At 41.3% G+C, this 20,361-nt stretch overlaps 1 protein-coding gene across 2 annotated transcripts; it reads left to right on the forward strand.

Annotated features, from left to right (window-relative positions):
- Positions 1 to 3,230: 3,230 nt before the first annotated feature.
- On the forward strand, positions 3,231 to 19,610 carry smad2 (SMAD family member 2). Of its 2 annotated transcripts, none has more exons than XM_084054992.1 (11): positions 3,231 to 3,405; positions 4,838 to 5,257; positions 6,774 to 6,863; positions 7,093 to 7,286; positions 9,630 to 9,764; positions 10,970 to 11,044; positions 11,188 to 11,241; positions 11,584 to 11,796; positions 14,653 to 14,790; positions 16,305 to 16,449; positions 17,132 to 19,610. In XM_084054992.1, exons 2-11 carry the CDS (start codon positions 5,022 to 5,024, stop codon positions 17,253 to 17,255), a joined length of 1,404 nt encoding a protein of 467 aa, XP_083911118.1. In that variant the 5' UTR covers positions 3,231 to 3,405; positions 4,838 to 5,021; the 3' UTR covers positions 17,256 to 19,610. The 2 variants fall into 2 exon arrangements, with proteins under 2 accessions (XP_083911118.1, XP_083911119.1); XM_084054993.1 differs by having other exon boundaries at positions 10,970 to 11,032.
- Positions 19,611 to 20,361: the final 751 nt, after the last annotated feature.

The raw sequence follows: 20,361 nt of genomic DNA on the forward strand, positions 1-20,361 counted from the left end.
ACAGCTCAGTTCATCAGAGCGGTCCTGACACTGGGACTCGCCATCGCACACCTGTTTCTGGTCGATACACTTCTTCCCATGGGAACACTGGAACTGGCCTTTTTGGAAGGAGACATTTACAGTAGTTGAAAATGTCCATATACAGTACAGTGCTTCTGGTTTCACTGTGGGAATGTTCAGAATTCGATACACAACGTACAAGGAGGAGCAGAACAAAATCTTCCAGTACATATTCTATGTTTATAACAACAACAAAAAGGCCAAAGGGACGACCCGCAGGCCTGTGAGGTTGACATTAGGAAGGGAACACATGTCGTTTCCTCTTTGTGAAAAAAGAGAACGACATGCATCAGCACTAACAGCTGGGGGGCTTCCTCCTGGACAACGACGGACGGGGTTATGTTGACTGCCATTTCGGAACACTTCAACTTTGTCACATTGGAATACCTTAACATCTCATTCTCAAAACCCATATGAAACCACAGAATGAGACATTTTGTACGTTGAATATATGCGCCATAGTTTTGACCAAACATTTGAGATGGAATTTGAAAATAGTAAATTCAGTGTTATTGGCAGTGTAATTTTTCTTCTTCTTTATTTAGAATGTACGGAGACAGGAAACTGGGGGCAGAGAAGGGGGAGACATGAAGTCAGATTTGTGCTCTAGTCCTCATGAATCTCATGGAGCATGATGGGTTAGTGCTTGGCTAAGTTGGCTGCACCACCAGGTTCCCCAAATTCAGTGTTTTAATACCCCTGGATAACCAGGACTTCTGAGACAGGTTGTCAATCAAATACAGGCATAACAAATTTAATGCCATGTATTCCCCTTCTGTGATTATGCATGTAAACTTTGTGGAGCTATGTGTACCAGTCTTCCGAGCAGCAGGCGCCACCTATGTGGCACCAAAGCAGGATTAAACCAGACATAAAAAGTAAGAAATACTATATCATCCAGCAGTGTACTTAACCATGCTCTAGATCAGTGTATGTTTCCCAATCCCAATCATCAGTTTACGTTTCCTACACTGTTTTAATAATTATTATTTCAAAAGATTTCCAAAAATAAAAAATGTTCAAAAGAATTTAAGAAAATGTAAAATAAATATATGTGAAAATAGCCAATCTACAGGCTCACAACACATTACGACACGTTGGGAGCTTATAGATTGGCTATTTTCACTATTTTATAAATATAGGGCTTAAGTAGGCTATTCATAATGTAATTCTGTAAGGGTCCTGTTTGGGTCCCATGCAGGGAGACACCGAGCTTATCTTTCGGATCTCAAACTGTAAAGTTTGGGAACCCCGGCCCTGTTTTACATCATTGAGACACAACCAGTACCTGCAGTGCATGCCTCTGCACAGCCTTCTTCATCCGATCCATCACTGCAGTCACTTTCTCCATCACACACATGTCTATAGGGGACACAGTCCAAGCCATCTGTGCACATCCTAAACCCCAGGGGGCACTTCAACAATGGAGGCCGTCCAGCTGACACAAATTGATGGACAAAGACATATTAGGGATGGGACGATATGAAAATGACATGTCACGATGATTATGACGGAGGACAATCACAATGAATTAAAATGTCTGCGATATGATTATTGTGAGTGTTTTTTTAATCACGACATTAAAATTATGCAAGGTTTCAACTGACGAGATGTACTTTATCTCCAAGTGGAGATAATATATCAATTTACTTTTAATTCAGAACAATGATTACAATGCTGATTACAATGGGTGTAAGTAACTTTTCCTTGTTAAACCTGGCTCACCTTGGGAGGGCCCTAGTTGGACTGTCACAACACAAAGAAGCAGCCATACAACCATGGCTACAGATGAATAAAAATCGACCAAATGTTGGCCTGAAGCATTTATAGTGGTACCAGGTGAGACCAATACACTAATTGGACTTGGATGATTTGGGGGAAGAGCAATTAGAGCAATGAACGCCTGACAGGTATACATCAGTCTCTGTCGTTATGACAGAGTCATATGTCGTTAGAGGGATGAATAAGAAAGGTCAGAGAGAGAGAGAGAGAGAGAGAGAGAGAGAGAGAGAGAGAGAGAGAGAGAGAGAGAGAGAGAGAGAGAGAGAGAGAGAAACGAGAAAACAAGGTTTAGAACAGTGGTTCCCAAACAGTGGGTCGGGACCCATTTGTGGGTCGCAGGTCCATTTTGATGGGTAGCCAGTAAATTAATTTCATAAATAAATGCCAAAAATCTAAGAAATTCCATCAATTTGAAAACAAATGTTTAAGAAGTAGGCTGGGACTATATGAAAATTGCATGTCACGATTGTGTGTGGCAAAAATTATTGCGATTAACAATATTATTGCAATGCCACACGTTGTGAGCTTGTAGATCTGCTATTTTCACTAGTTTGGGTCATGGGGGGACTCTTTAGGGTCGCGAGCTAAAACGTTTAGGAACGGTTTAGATTCTAAACCATTTAGAACATTAGTCTCTGTCTCTCTATCTTCATATCTGCAGCATCCAGGTTTTAATTGTATTCTTGTCACCAATTGAATACAAACATGTATTTACCAGTTTTAAAGCATTAATTAATTAACGGAAACATTATTGATGTGTGCTTTTTAAATTGATTTGGACTCAAACTATCTCCCGATGACAGATACAAAAACCATGCTGTCAAATAAACATTATGGATTGTCACGAAAACATACCAATCCCGTGCGTCCCACTTCGTAGTTCTGCTTCGGTTTGTCCAATCAATTTAGAGTAAGGGTGGGACTCATATTCTGTGATGTCGCCCAGCATGTTTATCTGAGTGTTTGGTTCCGGGTCTACCTAACGAGTAAGGTTGCCATGTCCCTTTATTATAAGCGACTTTGTGCTTGTTTTTCTGTCATGTCGCTTGTAAATATTGGTTGTTGCGGCGGGTTGCATTTCTTTGGGACTTGTTACCTAATGTTTTTTAAACCAGTGGTTCTCAAACATTTTCATGTCAAGGACCCCAAAATGAATATGTATTTGTCCACAGACCCCCCCATCTGAAAATATGTTGTGCCAGGGACCCCCCATTTGTGTTGTTAAAATGTTTCAAAAATATTCCAAATGTTTCACATTTTCTTCATAATAGCCGATGCATGCAGGTTTAAAGTGCTCATGTAACCCATATGCTTCTTTTGGGTTTGTTTTCATAGACCTGGTTGCTTGTCTCTCTCTCAGAACCTGGCAACGCTGCTAACGAGGCTAACTAGTAGCAACAGTAGCAGCTTCAGAGAAAAGCCCAACAAGCCTCCTTGTCAAATAATTCCTGCTGCCATTAGAAAACCGTTCATTATATCTTTATGCCAGAAACAGGGCGTCTGTTGAGCTGCTGTGCACATCTTTTCCTGCGAAAAGTGGAATTCGGGAGGCTAATAACTGGGGTAACTATTGCAACGCTGTTGGGTTGTTTTCACGACTTTGGTGCGTGTTGTTTTGTGTGTGTGTTAGCATTAGCAGCTAGCTAGCTAACATAGCAGCTAGCATAGCAGCTAGCGACGGGGACTCAGTTTTGTGGAACAGTTCAAGATGTGAACTCGTTTTTCTGTTCTTTTAGGAGGCGCGCGTTTGTTTCAGAGACACTTTTAAACGTCTAAAGGGTGTTCCTGACACGGGACAGCTGATTTGTAAGATGTTAAATAATCTAATTTCCTTGTGTAATAATAGTGGTGAAGCTGACTTTTTATTTTGCTCAGCTAACGTTAGTTAGCCTCCAAGTAGCGCGAGCCACTTGATTGTTGCGCAAAGCAGTTTTTTTTTCTGGGATCACAACAAAAGGATTTCTGATAACAAGCTAACGGGCTAACGTTAGGCTAACTGGCCTGGAGAAGATAGAGGGACCCCCCCCCGCAAGCCCACTCGGGGATATTGTTTGATAGCTTTTTAATAATTGTGATTTTATAGGTCATGTAGAAATAAAAAAAAACGTAAAGACTCCATTTCGGCGTTTATTCTGCAACTGTATTGACAATGCAAAGCGGCTGTAGCTAGTGAAAGCAAAGCAAGGCCCCCCCTCCTCTACAACCCGGAGTCGATATACGTGGTTGCGCGCCGGTGTCGCGCACCCGAATATATATAGCAGATCTACAAGCTCACAACGCGTCGCAGCGCGACGCGTTGTGAGCTTGTAGATCTGCTATATATTCGGAGCGCGACACCACACGCGCAACGAAGTATATTGGAGCCCTAATAGCCGGCCCTGCAACACACACACACACACACACACACACACACACACACACACACACACACACACACACACACACACACACACACACACACACACACACACACTACGAAGCTATTATAGCTACTGTAACTGTTAGCTGTCATAAATACTCCTGTGTTGTGAATCAAATCAATTCCGATTGATTTCCATTACGAGCTATAATTCTCTCCGCAGCTAATTGATGGCTTATAATGGTGTTTTGTTTTGCCTGTATTATTCACGAATGCAACAACAACACACTCTCAGGCACACCCTGTTGTGTTGGTCAACTTCGTAAGTTTTGCCATCTAAAGCTACACGTTAAAGGTTATAATTTGTGACAGGAAAGTGGACTGTCTCTGTCTGCTCGTTCAATTGTCGAATGCTCAAGTTTGTTTCCATAACACACAGGTCTTATGAAACGTTTACAGTGAGCATCAATACTACTATTTTGCTTCAGCATTAGAAAAATAATTCACATTCCTTTTTTCATGTGTGTTTATTATTGTGATGTTGAACTTGGCAGCATGTCTAGCTATGATGACTGCTATGAACTGTGAATTTGTTTGTAATTGTATGCTTTTTATGTGTTTTGATTTTCTCCAAAGGTTTCTCTGTCTTAAAACTGCTTGCCCTGGCTTCCAACCTGTGACTCCTTGGGTCAGTAGAGTGGGGCCACCCCAGAGCAAGGGCCCAAATCTGTGCCTCCTCCAGGTCCCCTCTGCTTCTGTGTGTGCGAGTGTGTTCTGAGCTCTCAGGCTGAAGAGACCCTCGGCTACCCTCCCGACCAAGATGTCCTCCATCCTGCCCTTCACTCCGCCGGTGGTAAAGAGGCTGCTGGGCTGGAAGAAGTCTGCCAGCGGGCCGGGTGGAGCAGGCGGAGGAGAGCAGAATGGCCAAGAGGAGAAGTGGTGTGAAAAGGCAGTGAAGAGCCTGGTGAAGAAGCTGAAGAAGACTGGCCAGCTTGATGAGCTGGAGAAAGCCATCACCACACAGAACTGTAACACCAAGTGTGTCACCATCCCCAGGTAGGCCGCACGATGGTGGAGTAATGGTCACGTTAAGGACTAGAACGTTTTGTTTTATGCACATCAGGAGCTGCCCGTGTTAGATACTCAGAAACAACTGCCACCACGTTGGTCTAGCACTTGATTCACCTGTGTTTCACATGTTTATGCAAAGTAACGTTCTTGTTTGAGACGTAGTTCAGAACAAGCATGGAATGCCAAAGCACAGATCACTTTGATTTCTAGGCCCAGTTTTCCACAGCTGCTCAGATTGTGAAATCGGCGTGAAGATGTGCTTTTATTCAAGTATGTGATCCAGGGGGAAAGCTCGGTGTCCCGTTAGGAATAAAAATAAGAAGTTTATTGGGAATTAAAAACTGAAAAGTCACAGTGCTGACAGTTAAGCTGATATCAAGTATATTCATTTCATGGGTGGCAGACATTACAAGGGATCAGTGAGGATGTTATCAGCCAGTCAGCCTTGATGCCCTAGACTCATGTTCTCTGGGAACATGGTGTGTTAACAGTATCGTTCTTCACTGATGAGCTGCCAACAACCACGTCAGTTGTTTGGATGTCTATAGATAGTCGCCTGGCCGTTATCGCCTGAGAGTTCTCCTGTTTTTGTACAGAAATGATGGCTGGCTCGATGTGAATGAAATGCTTTTCCCTTGCAGATCTCACTCGAGTAGTAAAGGATTTCCGCACCTTAGAGGGAGGGAGAAGTTGCAATTTTTTTTAGGGTGGGAAATTACAACCCGCCAAATTTATGTTTGTGACTGTTGAGTTTATCTAGCAGCTTTGCAGGTAACCGGCTGTCATTTAGAAGTACGGTTGTATTATAAACAAAAACTAAAATCTTGCAACATAGTTTGCTATGCTGTCAGGAACTGAAGATAATGTGGTTTTGAAGGGTAGTTGAGATCCCACTTCAGTTAATAAGGCAAATTACATGCTATAGTCTTTAGCGTTACCAATGCAGTCTATTATTGTGCTGGTCTTCAGAAGCAACTCTTACGTCATTCGTCTTCATTCCATTTTATTTGTTTTTTGTTTTCCGACCATTTTCTTGTGAAGTTTTGAGAATGCTGGAAAACGGAAAGGTAGTTTCTTTCCAAGGTTGCCCCCTTTCTTTTCTCCCTTTGAGTGTCTTCTTCAGTGTTTGTTTGAACGTCTCCAGATAAGTTCACCGACATACACGGCTGTAGTAAAAAGAATTGTATTTAAATACAATGCCACAATTGTTTAAGAATGTTCTTTGTCTCACCAACAGTCTCATTGTGTGTTATTGAATGCCATTTTATGTTTTTTTTTCTCCCCTCCTTAATTCTGTCAAAAAAAGGCTTCTCTTATTTGAAGTATCCCATCCTTCATTTCTCAGATGAAAATGAATTTGATGTCTTTTTCTTCCTGAGACTCCAATAAAAGAGGCCTTTTAATGTTCACATTACCCATACTGATATACTTCTGAATGATCCATGTCCCATGTTTATCATTTGTTTTTTTGTTTTGTTTTTGTTGTTTTCTCTGTGCACAGCAATTGCTCTGAAATATGGGGACTGAGTACTCCAAATACGATAGAACAGTGGGATACCTCAGGCCTATACAGCTACCCTGACCAAACCAGGTGACTATCCTCCTCAACCTATTGTATGGTGTTGCATACAACTTTGATGTGGGAAAGTTGTCATTTTGCGGTGTTGGGTGAGGGGAACATGAGAACGTTTTTTGCTTCTCATTCTCGTCACCCCACCTATTCGACTAATCTGGCCACTTCATACATCTTATCCAACATTTCGCTCCCTGTTTGCCTCCCCAAATCTCTCACCGCCGCTTTCTGGTTGGTATCCTATCAGATCCCTGGACGGGCGCCTGCAGGTCTCCCACAGGAAGGGGCTTCCCCATGTCATCTACTGCCGCCTGTGGCGATGGCCTGACCTGCACAGCCACCATGAGCTACGCGCCATTGAGGCCTGTGAATACGCCTTCCACCTCAAGAAGGATGAGGTGTGCATCAATCCTTACCACTACCAGAGGGTGGAGACCCCAGGTGAGCTGCCATATACTTTTGGTTGTTGTCTTGTAGACCTGCAGGGATTTGTGTGGTTCTGGAAGTGAGCAACGGAACCACTACGCCATTAACAAGCACCAGAACGTTTGTCCCCCCCCCCCCGCTGGATGGTGCATATGATGGCTTTAAAGCTACAAATCGGGACCTATTTTAGTGAATAAAATGTTATTTTAACTAATCTGTATGGTAGAGCATGACAATACACTACCTAACACATCTGCAGTTTTGGTTGGAGGTGATCTCCCTACTCTTCTATTGAGAAAGTCAGACCCTGGTGTTGGGTAAAACACCTAGTGGTTGACAATGTCAGTAAAGTTATTTGATGCAGGCGGCACACCAAATTGGATGCTAGATTCGCTGCCATTTTTATCGTAGTTCGGACATAGTTGCAATTTCCTATCTTTCAGGAGGAGAGACACAAAACGAACGAATTGTAGCTTTAAAGTGGTGTTTTATGGCATTCAGTGTGGAGTCTGGGGAGCCCCAGGGTTCCTTGAGGGGTTTCCCAGCTAAATGATTGATGGTTAGGAACAAAATGAACCCTTCTGGGTCTGTAACTCTGATAGTGTACAAGTGGAAGGGTCCATTTGGTTCCACTTGTACTCTCTGAGTTGAATTAACACGGATCGTAAATAATATCAAATGGTGGTTGTATTTTATGGTAGACATTTTGATGGGAGGGGGGAAAAAGAGGTTCTGTACATCTTTTTCTGCTTCTCTCTTTCTGTCTCCTCAAAACGTCTCACAGTGGCTGATTGTAGCCATAGTTCTAAATGATGTAAATTGTAAACGTATGTTACCTGCTGGTTGAAACACCCTGTTGTTTACCACCCAGTATCACATAGAGGGAAGTCAGCAGTCCTGTTTCATGTGAAATGGCAAATTATTGTTATAGGATCGAAAGAATATATTTTGGGTCAGGTGTTACTGGTTGCCTGTAATGATTGTGATCCAGGTCCTAAAGCTTAACCCCATTAGCCTGAAGTGTTGAATGTTAGCTGTTCCGTACATGGCTTCATAAGGATGTTCATAGGTACTCTAAAGCAGCATTCTGTCTCTCTCCTCCCCACAAGAGACCTCTCGCAGCAACTGCAACCATAATCATAAACTTTACCCACATGAACACCACCTTGTCCTGTGGCAACCCTTCATCTGTGCTCATAATTACATAGCACCATATAGAAATTATGCAAGCTGTTGCGATACTAGGTTCTCTTTTTGTATGCCATCTTGTTGTACTCTGTTGTCCATCTACGTTGCGCTCTTAAAATGCTTAACTTAATGACTTGTTGTTCATTGAATAAAACAATGTCGCCACATAATCTTGCTAAACATTATGCCTACCGCATAGAAGACTTTGAACCTTGTCTGAGCCTCCTTTCACATCTTACCATACACTAGAAGACTTTAAAGACTAGCGCCTGACACCCTCTCACATCTACCATACACTTGAAGACTTTAAAGATTAACGTCGTCTGACAACCTTTTCACATCTATTACCCACTTGAAGACAAAAAAGAAAAAGGTCTTACACCCTCTTATATCTACACTACAGGCAAGTTAACATGTCTAGTGTGGTCTGGCCTTTAGTATTGTACGTACACACTAAAATACAGAGTCATAATTGAGCTCTGAAAGTGTAAAGGTGGATGGGAAAGCATACATTTTTGCACTTTCATTGTTAAGTTAACACTCCAGATTTGTCTGTGTAGCAAAAGGGCATGACTATTGCTTTTGGCAAGTAGGCTGTCTGTTACACAGAAAATATCATGTTTGTTGTCTCCTATGTGGTGGTGGAGAGAGTGCACGACACCCATTGGTGGTTGACAATACTCACGACACGTTATTGAACCCCACATGAACCACGACTAAAGACTTGAATGAAATTAAACATGCTTGATTTGAGTGGAACCCCGAGATGAGAAAATGTATGACTTTTTACCGCTCAGAATGAGCTTCATGACAACCTTACCTTAACACTTAACAATCGACTAGAGATGACGAAAGCACGTTAAACAAATCTAGCAGAACTCCTGTGCTTTTATTCCGACATGGGAAAATTGTCTCACTGTCAAATTGCTTGAAAAGTAATTTGGTGTAAGGCCGGCATTGGTAATCATTGTTGGGTCACAGGAAGATGTGTAACATTTAATATACATTAGCGGCACTGTGGTTCTTCACCTTGATGTTCTTACTGTTTCTTTGTAATATTGGTAATTTAGTAGCTTGTTCTATTGAGCTAATCCTATGCCACTCTACATACTGGTGTCCCATAACGGCTTAAAATGTAATTTCAACTTTTCTCTGTATTTGATTCTGCAGTGCTGCCTCCCGTTCTTGTGCCAAGACACTCGGAAGTTCTGACAGAGCTACCACCGCTTGATGACTACACTCATTCCATACCTGAGAACACAAACTTTCCTGCAGGAATTGAACCTCCTAACAACTACATACCAGGTTAGTCCAATTTCATGCAGGGTTTAGGATGACTTCATGACTAATCGCATTAAAGGTTGGGTGATGCACTAGAAGAGAAGAATTGCGTGGGTGTTTGGGTGGCACAAGGCTAAAGTACCTGTCTAGGTGTTTAGGGTTCGAGGGTTAATTGGCATAGGGACTAAATTGGGAGGAGAGAAAAGGGTAAAAATGATGACCACATACAGTAGATGGTGGAGACGGCAGCAACTGAAATGTGCGTGTCCCAAATTGTCTAAAGTGTGGGGGCACTTTGCATTGAAGTCTTTAAAGAATACAGTCTGCTGCGAAATCTGCTAAGTGGAGCTTACATGGCAGCAGAGGAGCACGACGGTGATGCATGGTTATCTGAGATGGAAGTATGTTGGGGCCAAGGAGGATAAAGGGGGCTCAGCATGGAAATATGTGTTTGTCATCTTTGTTTTTAGACTAGTTGGTTAGTACTTAACCCATTAAGACCTGGAACTGTGTCATTTTTAGATTTGAGATAAAAAGCATTATTTTACACTTTGGGCGGTGCCGCGCTATGAGCTTGTATATCTGCTATTTTTGAAAAATCGTGAAAATGTGTGCAAATCTTTGAATATATATATATATTTTTACAGCGAACATTTTTAACTCAAATCTTTGCTTCTGGGGGTCCCTGGAACAAAATATTTTGATGGGGGTCCGCGGCCAAATACATATAATTTTGGGGGTCCTTGACATGAAAAAGATTGAGCACCACTGATATAGAAACATACGTTTTTCAGAAAACTGTTGGGATTTAGGAGACATGTAGAATCGGCTTCAGGTCTCAATGGGTTAAAGAGATAGTTCCCCCCCAAAATGCCATTGCCATTTTCTTCCCTATCGATTAGTCACCCCATGAAGACTTGAATTCATGGACATTATTCATGGTTATGTTTTTATCGCATTCCTAAGCCAATAATTTGATGACCGTGTCTCCTACTGGAACCACTGCCTACCGGTCTGCTGGCCATCAAATTATTAAAACAAAAAAATATCCATAAATTCAAGTCTCCATGGGGTGACTAATCGATAGGAAAAAAAATGAATTATTCAGGTGAACTATCCCTTAAGTCCCATCCCTAATAACAATCAGTTCAATAACCATGTTCTTCATTTATCATTTTATTATGTTACATTGATGCCACAGTGAATAAGTTGTTGTGTTTGTTCTCTAGAAACCCCGCCACCTGGCTACATCAGTGAGGATGGGGAGGCAAGCGATCAACAGATGAATCAAAGTATGGACACAGGTACCCTAGACTAGACACTCCCTGTCGGTTTCTTGTTATTCCCATTGCCTTTCAGACTTTCTTTCTCCAAGTCGAGACTCATAGTAAAGCATCCTCTATAAATCAGCTCAAATGGTTAACTTCCTGTATCCTGTCCCTGTCAGGTTCTCCAGCAGAGCTGTCCCCCAGCACCTTGTCCCCTGTTAATCACAGCATGGGTAAGATATGCACAGTTGGCTCATTATAAGTCTAACTCTACTGCAGACAGAGAGCTGAGCTAATCCCACTTATTTTGCATGATATTGAAGATATATTGTTTGATGTTAAAAATGAATGAGGACTAATTGTCATTCAGTCTTGATAAATTGATGGAACCACATGTTGACATTGTTTTTGCTTTAATGTGTTGACTAACAGCGAGTGTTAAAGTGAAATCTTGACAGTATTATCAATATGATTATCGTCTGTAATAGTGGAAAACAAAATTGATAATGCAATGGGGGGGGGGGGGGAGTTTAATCCAAAGGAACGATATGAACTTGTATAATGTCCCGTTTCAGACCTACAGCCGGTGACCTATTCTGAGCCAGCCTTCTGGTGCTCAATAGCCTATTACGAGCTGAACCAGCGTGTGGGAGAGACCTTCCACGCCTCACAGCCCTCACTGACGGTGGATGGCTTCACAGACCCCTCCAACTCGGAGCGCTTCTGCCTCGGGCTGCTGTCCAACGTCAACCGTAATGCCACCGTGGAGATGACCCGGAGGCACATAGGTACTGAAGTAGAAAACGACTCCGGGGCCATTGGGCGTATGTGATACTCAAAAGTAGAGTTGTTGCAATACCGATACCAGTATCGGAAAAGCTGACACCTATAATGCTGGTATTGGTATCGGCTAGTATGCCACTCCTACACCACGTAATTTATAACATGATGATATTTCATTTAGAGTCATATTTTGATTCCTTCAGTTGATGTTGCAACTGGTTTATACTCTTTCTGAACTATTTACATTATAATTGTAGCTGCACATTAACAATTATTAATGGCATTTTCCATTTATTCCTAGATCAGTGGTTCTCAAAACTTTTAATTTCAAGGACCCCCATAACTCTTGAGAGTGTACAAACTTAGACTCTCAGAGTTACATATCTGTAAGGGTTCATTGGAACCCCCTCAAGGAACTCCGATGGTCCCCGGACCCCACTTTTAGAACCACTGTCCTATTTGTTTATATTGCACACTGGTATTGGATCGGTACTCGGTATTGGGAAGGATACAAATTGGATTAGTACATCTCTAACTCAAAGCCAGATGTGGACTGGCAGTCTTTACGTTCAGAAATATTGTGTGGGCTATTTAGTCCATGAGCCCCCCCCCCCCTTTTTTTTTCCTTCCCCGCAACTAACATAAAGTGAATATATAGTCCATCTCTCTTACACAGAAAGAAACACAGTCCCTAATTGAACTTGCCTGGCTTTGTTAAGCACAGTCACGAGTTAGGAATATAACGTGACCAAAGTTTCATTTCTGCAAATTGTATTTGTTGTTAGTTATGCCAAACTTGGTGCCTTACCGAAGTTGGTGACTCTAGTGGTCACTGCTTTGCAATTTCAGCTTTCATCAGAGGCAAAGGCTGCATGAAATCCCAATGTGTAACACTGGCATGAGCTGTCCAGCAACATTTGCTGTAATGTTGCAAGCGGAATTTGGTTCATTACATCAAGCACAATGCTCACTGGAATCTTCTTCCTATATTCTGCACGGAATTAACCACGGTTATGTCTGAGTCACTCTGACATAACCATAAACAAACCCAATACGCCCATGTATACGCATGTCACCATGACTCAGACATAACCATAAACTAACCCGTATATAGGCATATATGGAGATCCGGTTGTCTTGAGTCCACTGATCCGACCACTATGCCCATATATGGTCACGTGCATATGGGACCGACCAACGTCAAACTCGGCGCACGCAGCGGCAATGACTCGAAGGGAGTGCGGAGCCTGCTGCCGAGTCGTTTAGATTAGTGGTTGTCCAGAACCGCAGATCCGACCGATATGTCCATATTTTAGGCAAAAGGCATATATGGATATCCAGTTTTCCAGAACCACCAATCCACCCAATATGCCCATATATGGGCATGCCAGTATACAGGGTTTGGCCATATATTAATGACTTCAGGAACAGACGGATGCAGAGATCTCCATATAAGAGCACAAAAGGGACACAGTCTGACTGGTACATCGGGTACTCTGACAAAGCCCCGTACACTATGACTCAGACATATTGGTCGGATTGGCGGTGTGACGTAGGTGTCACGGCATCAGGCGCAAACAAATCAGTCAGCTCCATATATGGGCTCTAGATGTGAGGGCCCGAACCTCTAGTAAAATAAAAGCTTGGATGTTAAATTATTTATTATGAGAGTCTACTTAAGTGGTTTTTCATGTGGGGCATTCTGAAACATCCATTATTTGTCCGATTAAATCTTGTGAATCTTTTAGATATCCAATAATTTTGCACACGCAGCACTTTGTGAATTACTACTTTTAGGATTAAGTTAGTCCTTGTATTGTACATGTACATGCGCGCCGTTTATTTCTTTTTACTATTATGTAGTAAGTAATCATTCAAAGTCTTTTGATGATTATTTCCTCACTTTTTGGACATGGACATACTTCTCTTTTTACTTTTTGTCATTAGTTTCTACCCATAGATTGCAAAACTTAAAGTAGTAACCAAGTAATGTCAGTCTGAGATAGTTTCACAAGCCTATGTGTACTAGCCTACACTACTGTATGATTTGCAAAACGCACCATAGCAGTTTTGTTCTCAGCCATGGATCTTCAACAGGGGGTCCGGGATCCCTAGGTGTCCTCCGAGTTACTATAGAGTGTGTCTTTGTGATAGGAAAGTTTTTTTGTGTGGGGAGGGGGTTTCTCTCCAAAAAATGTCATGTGTGAATATACAAATTAACATGAATCCGACATATTAGCATAGACGATGTGTAAACAAATAAAAAACATTTCATTTACACACAGCAGTGTATTGGTGACAATAGTGCTGTCAAATGAATCATTTGGAGGCAACCCATAGGGACTAAAAACTGGTGGAATACTTCCAAGCTAGTTTCAAGTAATCTCAAAGGGCAACAGATATTGATGAGACGATCAGCTAAATATGGTGAGCTAGCTTTGAAAGCCTCTTATCAAGATGCATGGAAGGCTCGCTCTCAACTAAGGGGTCCATGGCCTGAAAAACATTGAAGACCCTGAAGAAGTTAATTAAACTAATCAATTAAATAAAGATGGATTTGGAAGAATGCTACTAGGCTCACAAGTCAATTCCACACAAAGTATACAAAATGCGATGATACACGGTTACTTTAACCTAACTAATCATCATTAGACTATTGGATGTTGAAGTAAGTTTGTTTGAAATATCGCCTCAAATAAATGTCTTATATTATTTGTATACTCCAGGCAGCGGACAGGACTTCTTGTTTACGTAACAGTTAAGCGTTAAGAAAACAGGAGGGTAAAAACATTTATTAAAAAGATTTGCATAACTTTTGTATGAAACAGGAGTGTGATGTGTATTTCTGTTTTTGTTCACAGGAAGAGGAGTAAGGCTTTATTACATTGGCGGGGAAGTATTTGCTGAATGTCTGAGCGATAGCGCCATCTTTGTCCAGAGTCCAAACTGCAACCAGCGGTATGGATGGCACCCTGCAACAGTCTGCAAAATACCTCCAGGTAACCGGTGGAAAAGTTGACATAACAATCACTGAATAGCATTTCTCTGGCTCACTATTTGGCTTAGGTGGTGACTTCGTTGCAGCCACTGCAGTTGTTCCGTCCCCCATATATTTACATTTAGAATCTTAGTGTTGTGGTCGCTAGAGTTTATAGTAGGCAAACTGGCATTGTGCACCTATCTAGGGGGGCATGGGATTTTTTTTTTTTGTAATTAATGTTTTATGATGATTGGTGCAAAAGTATCTCCGCATCATGGTCTGTTTAACATTATTATATTTCCTTCAATTTTACATTACAGCTCCATAATGTCTAAGTGGCTGTGTCTACAGAAAGTGTGTTATTCATGATGGGGATGTAAAGAAAATGAATGCGCAGAGCACAAAATAGCCTAACATAAATAATGATAACATAACAGTAAACATGAATGCCAGAAACCGAATACTTGGAATGACTTTATTGAGCGTGAGCAGCAGTTTGTCCCCAAAGGCAGATTGGCCATTGGCATTTTTGGAATTAAATCATTCCACACATTAACTTGTGTCAGACAACTTGCTTGCCTATCAGCGCAACAATACTAATAAGACAAAACGGTTCGAAGCCCTGAGCACCACGGAGGGTAATCCGGCCCTGTCCAGTCATAAAGGAGTCATTTGACTTCTCAGGTAATGAGAGTAGGAGAAGAAAGAAGGCTCTGTCGCCTCAGTGTCAAAATGTCCAAGATACATTATATTAATGTATGTCGGACATTGATGAAAATAAAGAAATGTTTTAGCCTGATGAGACTGAAGCAGTCCACTCAGTGGAGTGGGCGGAGTCTATGGTCTGGATACAGGCAAGTGATGTATACAATTCCAGAGCCATTGAGATGGAAGAATTGCTACATTTGTGGGCTGATGGAGTGAACAGAGATGGTAAAACTTCTCAATGGCTCTGGCCACCCTAGTGGCAAAAATGTAATATTCCTGTAGACTGAACAATTGCTGACAAAGCTAAAAGTAACAAAAGTAGGCGGTTCAAAGACCAGATCTTTTATTTGAGACAATTGGACAACTGGTCTGCCAGGAAAGTGTTCTGGAAGGGCTGGGTATTGTAAAAAAAATAAAATCAAATACCGGTTCCAGAACTACTACTACTTTTTCCGATTTGAGTACAAACACAGGAAATAAATGTGCATATATATTTAAAAAATCAGTGCAAATGGTTTGGATGCCCCTCTCGATACAGAGTAGTTCTGATGCTTTCATTTTGGTGCCAAGAAATTCTAATTTCGATAGCCAGCCTTATTCTGGACACGCACACAAAATCCACCCTTTCTTACATGTAGTATACGATTGTCTGTCTACTCTATAACCCATTGTCAGGAGTGCTAAGTAGGACACCTGCTGGTTGACGGCAGTAATGAAGTTATTTAAAGCACTGGTAGTATATACATATTTGAACAAAAAAGAAATGTCACAGGGACAACTCACAACAACTATGTCTGACCCACTGACCCTCCCCTGTTCCCTAAGGTTGTAACTTGAAGATCTTCAACAACCAAGAGTTTGCTGCTCTGCTGGCTCAGTCAGTCAACCAGGGCTTTGAAGCTGTCTACCAGCTCACCAGGATGTGCACAATCCGTATGAGCTTCGTCAAAGGCTGGGGAGCTGAGTACAGGTGAGCATGGCAATGCTGAGCAAACATTATGTTCTCTGTCACTATGATGGATTGGATATCATTCATATGGACCCTGCATTTTGTTGTTTAACCCTTTAAGACCGGGAACGCATCTGTGTCATTTTAGATTTATTTGGTTATTCAAAAATAGCAGATGCATACAAGCTAATAGAGCTATGAGCTTGCAGACCTGCTATTTTTGGAGACAAAAAACGTGAAAATGTGCGCAAATCTTTGAATATATGTTTTAAAGCAAATATTTGTAACTCCGATCTGTGCTTCTGGTGGTCCCTGGAACATATTTTGAGATGGGGGGGGGTCCGTGGCCAAATACATATCATTTTGGGGGTCCTTGACATGGAAAAGTTGGAGCACCACTGATATAGCAACAAAGAATATATAGTATAATATTAGAATATATAATATAAAGTTTGTGGCACACGAGTGCCACGCTTGTATATCTGCGAGTGCCACGCTTGTATATCTGCTATTTTTTAATTGCCAAAGAAATCTAAAGTGACACAGATGCGTTCCCGGATTGAATGGGTTAACATTTACTCCCAAAAACATTCCTTCAAGAAATAAAATAATAAATCCACTCCAGCAGCTTAACAAAGAATGGTGTGAACCAGGGCACACAGGCGGCAGAAGTAACAACACTTTTTATCTTTTTGTCTCTCAGGCGGCAGACTGTCACAAGCACTCCTTGCTGGATTGAGCTGCATTTGAATGGACCCTTGCAGTGGCTGGACAAGGTTCTGACCCAGATGGGCTCCCCGTCTGTGCGCTGTTCCAGTATGTCCTAAATGGCTTAAGGAACTACCCAAACAACGTCAGCCTATTTACAAAGATCATGAATTCTTAAACTTGTGAGTCCTATCATGAAAAAATAGAAACCCCACAGAATGAATTTCTGTACATAACTTCATAGTATTTGTGGCCCAGTTCCACTCCCAGTTTTAACTTTACACGTTCACACTCTCAAGCATACGTATGGAGACCCACACAAACACACCCACACACACACACACACACACACACACACACACACACACACACACACACACACACGCACACACACACGCCCGCACATATACACATCAATACATAGACTTTTCAGTATAGAATTTGGCACTTTGTTACCCATCTATGTCATGCACCTTGTTAAATTGCTTTTCCCCAAATCCTTAATATTAGATCTATTTGTGGTACAAATGAAATGTATATTGGTTTTTAGTCCAGGAAGCAGGGGGAAATAACCAAAAATATCTGTGAATAGTTTCTCAGTATTGGATATTGCTTGTATGAGTAACACAAGCTTGAATGCTAAAATGAAATTTATTTTGGTTCACCCCAACCATTGTTCTGAACCTAAGTTTACTTTTCTCTGGGAAACTTGGACCCATGTTTTTGTCTGGGGGGGAGTTGGCTTGGTTAGAATGATGGCCTTGGTGGCCGATCCCCTCTAAGGGGACAACGCCACATTGTATTTACGAAATTAATTCCCAAAATGATTTCACCCATTGCCCAAACAACCCCTCACCCTCTCCTTTATTTTATTTTTTCAACTCTTTGACGTGTGTCGTTATAAGACACACCTCTTAATGGACAAATAGGAATGTTGGCAAGAAAAGAATCAGCAAAAACCCTAAACGAACCGCTATAATTGGCCTGGCTGTAGTTTACTTCTTAGTCATTACACGGCACTCTTCCGTGTCCTAGGTTGGTTTGATTTGCACCCCCTTACAGAAAGTGGATTTAGAAGCTAATGAGACTTGGGCCTAGGTTTGCTGGGTGCACTGGGCAGGGACCAGAAAATATCAAGCTGTTAGAAAGGATTTTTTTTTCTTTTTCGTTTAGTTTTTGACACGACACTGGGAGTCCTGGAGCTCTCCGAGGTGAAGCGTCTTAAAAAAAAAAAAAAAAAAAGTCTCTCACCGGGAGAAATTGAAGGCATCAATGAATTTCATTCTATATTGTTTTTAACCTATATCCCCTTTCTTTTGCTACTTTTTTGTATTCTCATGTATTTTTATATATAAATATACTTAAGATTTTCTGTCCTTCACTTTTTATTAAAGTAATATTTTCAAGACCACAGCTGTTTTTAAAGTGACATGGAGACCATGGATCATTCCTGTTTTACTCAAAAAGGTTCAGCTTGAATCCAATTCCCAATGAAAGCCCTTTGTCTTGGTAAGAAAAATCACTGCCCCACATGATGTAGCCTGTTTTTTATCTTATTACTTTTTATCTTTCAAAAATAAATCTGGTGCATTTAAAGTACACAAAATGGTTGATTTGCCTGTAACCCCAAATCTGCTTTCCTTCCTATGGTTTTAATGATTCCAGAGGCATGTTGTGAGAATTTTCATAGTCATTCATCTCTTCACTTAAAGAAAAAAAAAAAAAAACGTTAGTGGAATAACGGCTCATTTGACCTCTTGACGCCTTTTGGTGCTTAGATAAGCGGGTAAAGGTGAAGCAGATACAATTGGCTTTAAAATGTTACAGAAACATGGCAGTATTCCAGAATCTTATACCAGAAAGGAAGAGCGAATGAGTCTGCACACTGGGACATCCTGTGTTTTAAATGTGTGTATTGTATTCGTTCCTGTCTATACTGTATGTTAAACAAAGACTTAAACTAGCTTGCAGTATGCCATTCTCGTCATTACGTGGCTGTTGCAAGTGTTTTTTTGTTTTTTACATCTGTTTTTTTCTTTTCCTTTTTTTTTTCTTCCCCAAACCTCCTTTATATTGATGTAATACATTTGTTTACCTTACAGCACTAGTGATTGTACTTTAAGTGCACCTAGTGGAGTTTGGATTTTGGGGGACTGAACCATGTGTTTAGGGTCCAGTGTTACATTCTTTTATCTTTGGCCTACAACATATGAATGTGAAAAGAAAAAAAAATGCATTACAAATCTGACGTGGACCAGACGACGTACATATACATAACAGTAGTACAGTATGTGTGTATTTAACAGTAATCTTTTTGCAAAGCAAGTCAGTACAGTAGATGTCGCAGTTGTTTTACCAGTAGAGGGCGGTTATTGATAGAGCAGTTTTTTTTTTCTGACCATAAGCTTCTCAGGCGTGTGGCATATTATGCAGACTTCATAAAACACTAATAAAGATTTTTATTCTCATGATGATTCTGGCTTTGTGTCCATTTTAAATACAGAATGTACCTTAAGGCATGCACGTAGATTAATGGTGGAATGGGATAAAGGACCAGTAGTTGCTTTTCTTTAATCTTTTCTTTTTTATTAATTCCCTACCGGTATATAAAAAATGAAAGTGAAGAATTCCTCTAGGTTTCCCCCCAATGCTTGGGGACCAGAAGCTGTGTACCACTGGTACCAGAACATGAACATACAGTACATCTGTATGTGACATCGCCACCCGAAAGCCCAAGCATGGACGTCCGCATCACCCAGTGACGTCGAGCCTACACCACAATGCCCAAATATGGACGCCTGCAGCACTAACTCAATGGTATCACAGGTAACTAGTGGTGACACTCCTATAATTATATACACACTCAACCACTTTGACTCACAATTGTACCTATTACAAGTTATTTAAAGATTTTAATTTTCCGTAATCCCCATAGGATTCAAGTGTTACAACTTTTCCATATTTTTTCTAAAATGGATCTACAAGCATGTAGATCAGCAAAAAATAATGTTTTGCCCTAGGACCCCCTGGAACCTCCCTAAGAACCTCTTGGTGTCCCCGGACCCCACTTTGAGAACCATTGCCCGTCTACTCCAGTGGTTCTCAATCTTTTCAGTCCGTGCCCCCCCCCCCTCCCTCCATTATCATATTTGACGTTGAGGCAATACATTTAGTTTGACTGACTTCCCACAGATAAATATTGTGAAAATATCTGATCTACAAGCT

This window comes from Gymnoscopelus microlampas, assembly GCF_963454915.1.
Source record: "Gymnoscopelus microlampas genome assembly, chromosome: 4".
Classification (NCBI taxonomy): Eukaryota; Metazoa; Chordata; class Actinopteri; order Myctophiformes; family Myctophidae; genus Gymnoscopelus; species Gymnoscopelus microlampas.

What these genes read in the sequence shown, in the direction of transcription:
- smad2 (XM_084054992.1), top strand. Translation starts at nt 5,022, where the DNA reads ATGTCCTCCATCCTGCCCTTCACTCCGCCGGTGGTAAAGAGGCTGCTG. An exon ending in AGCTACCCTGACCAAACCAG is followed by an intron (nt 6,864 to 7,092) that starts GTGACTATCCTC and finishes GTATCCTATCAG; the next exon opens with ATCCCTGGACGGGCGCCTGC. An exon ending in AGTCTGCAAAATACCTCCAG is followed by an intron (nt 14,791 to 16,304) that starts GTAACCGGTGGA and finishes CTGTTCCCTAAG; the next exon opens with GTTGTAACTTGAAGATCTTC.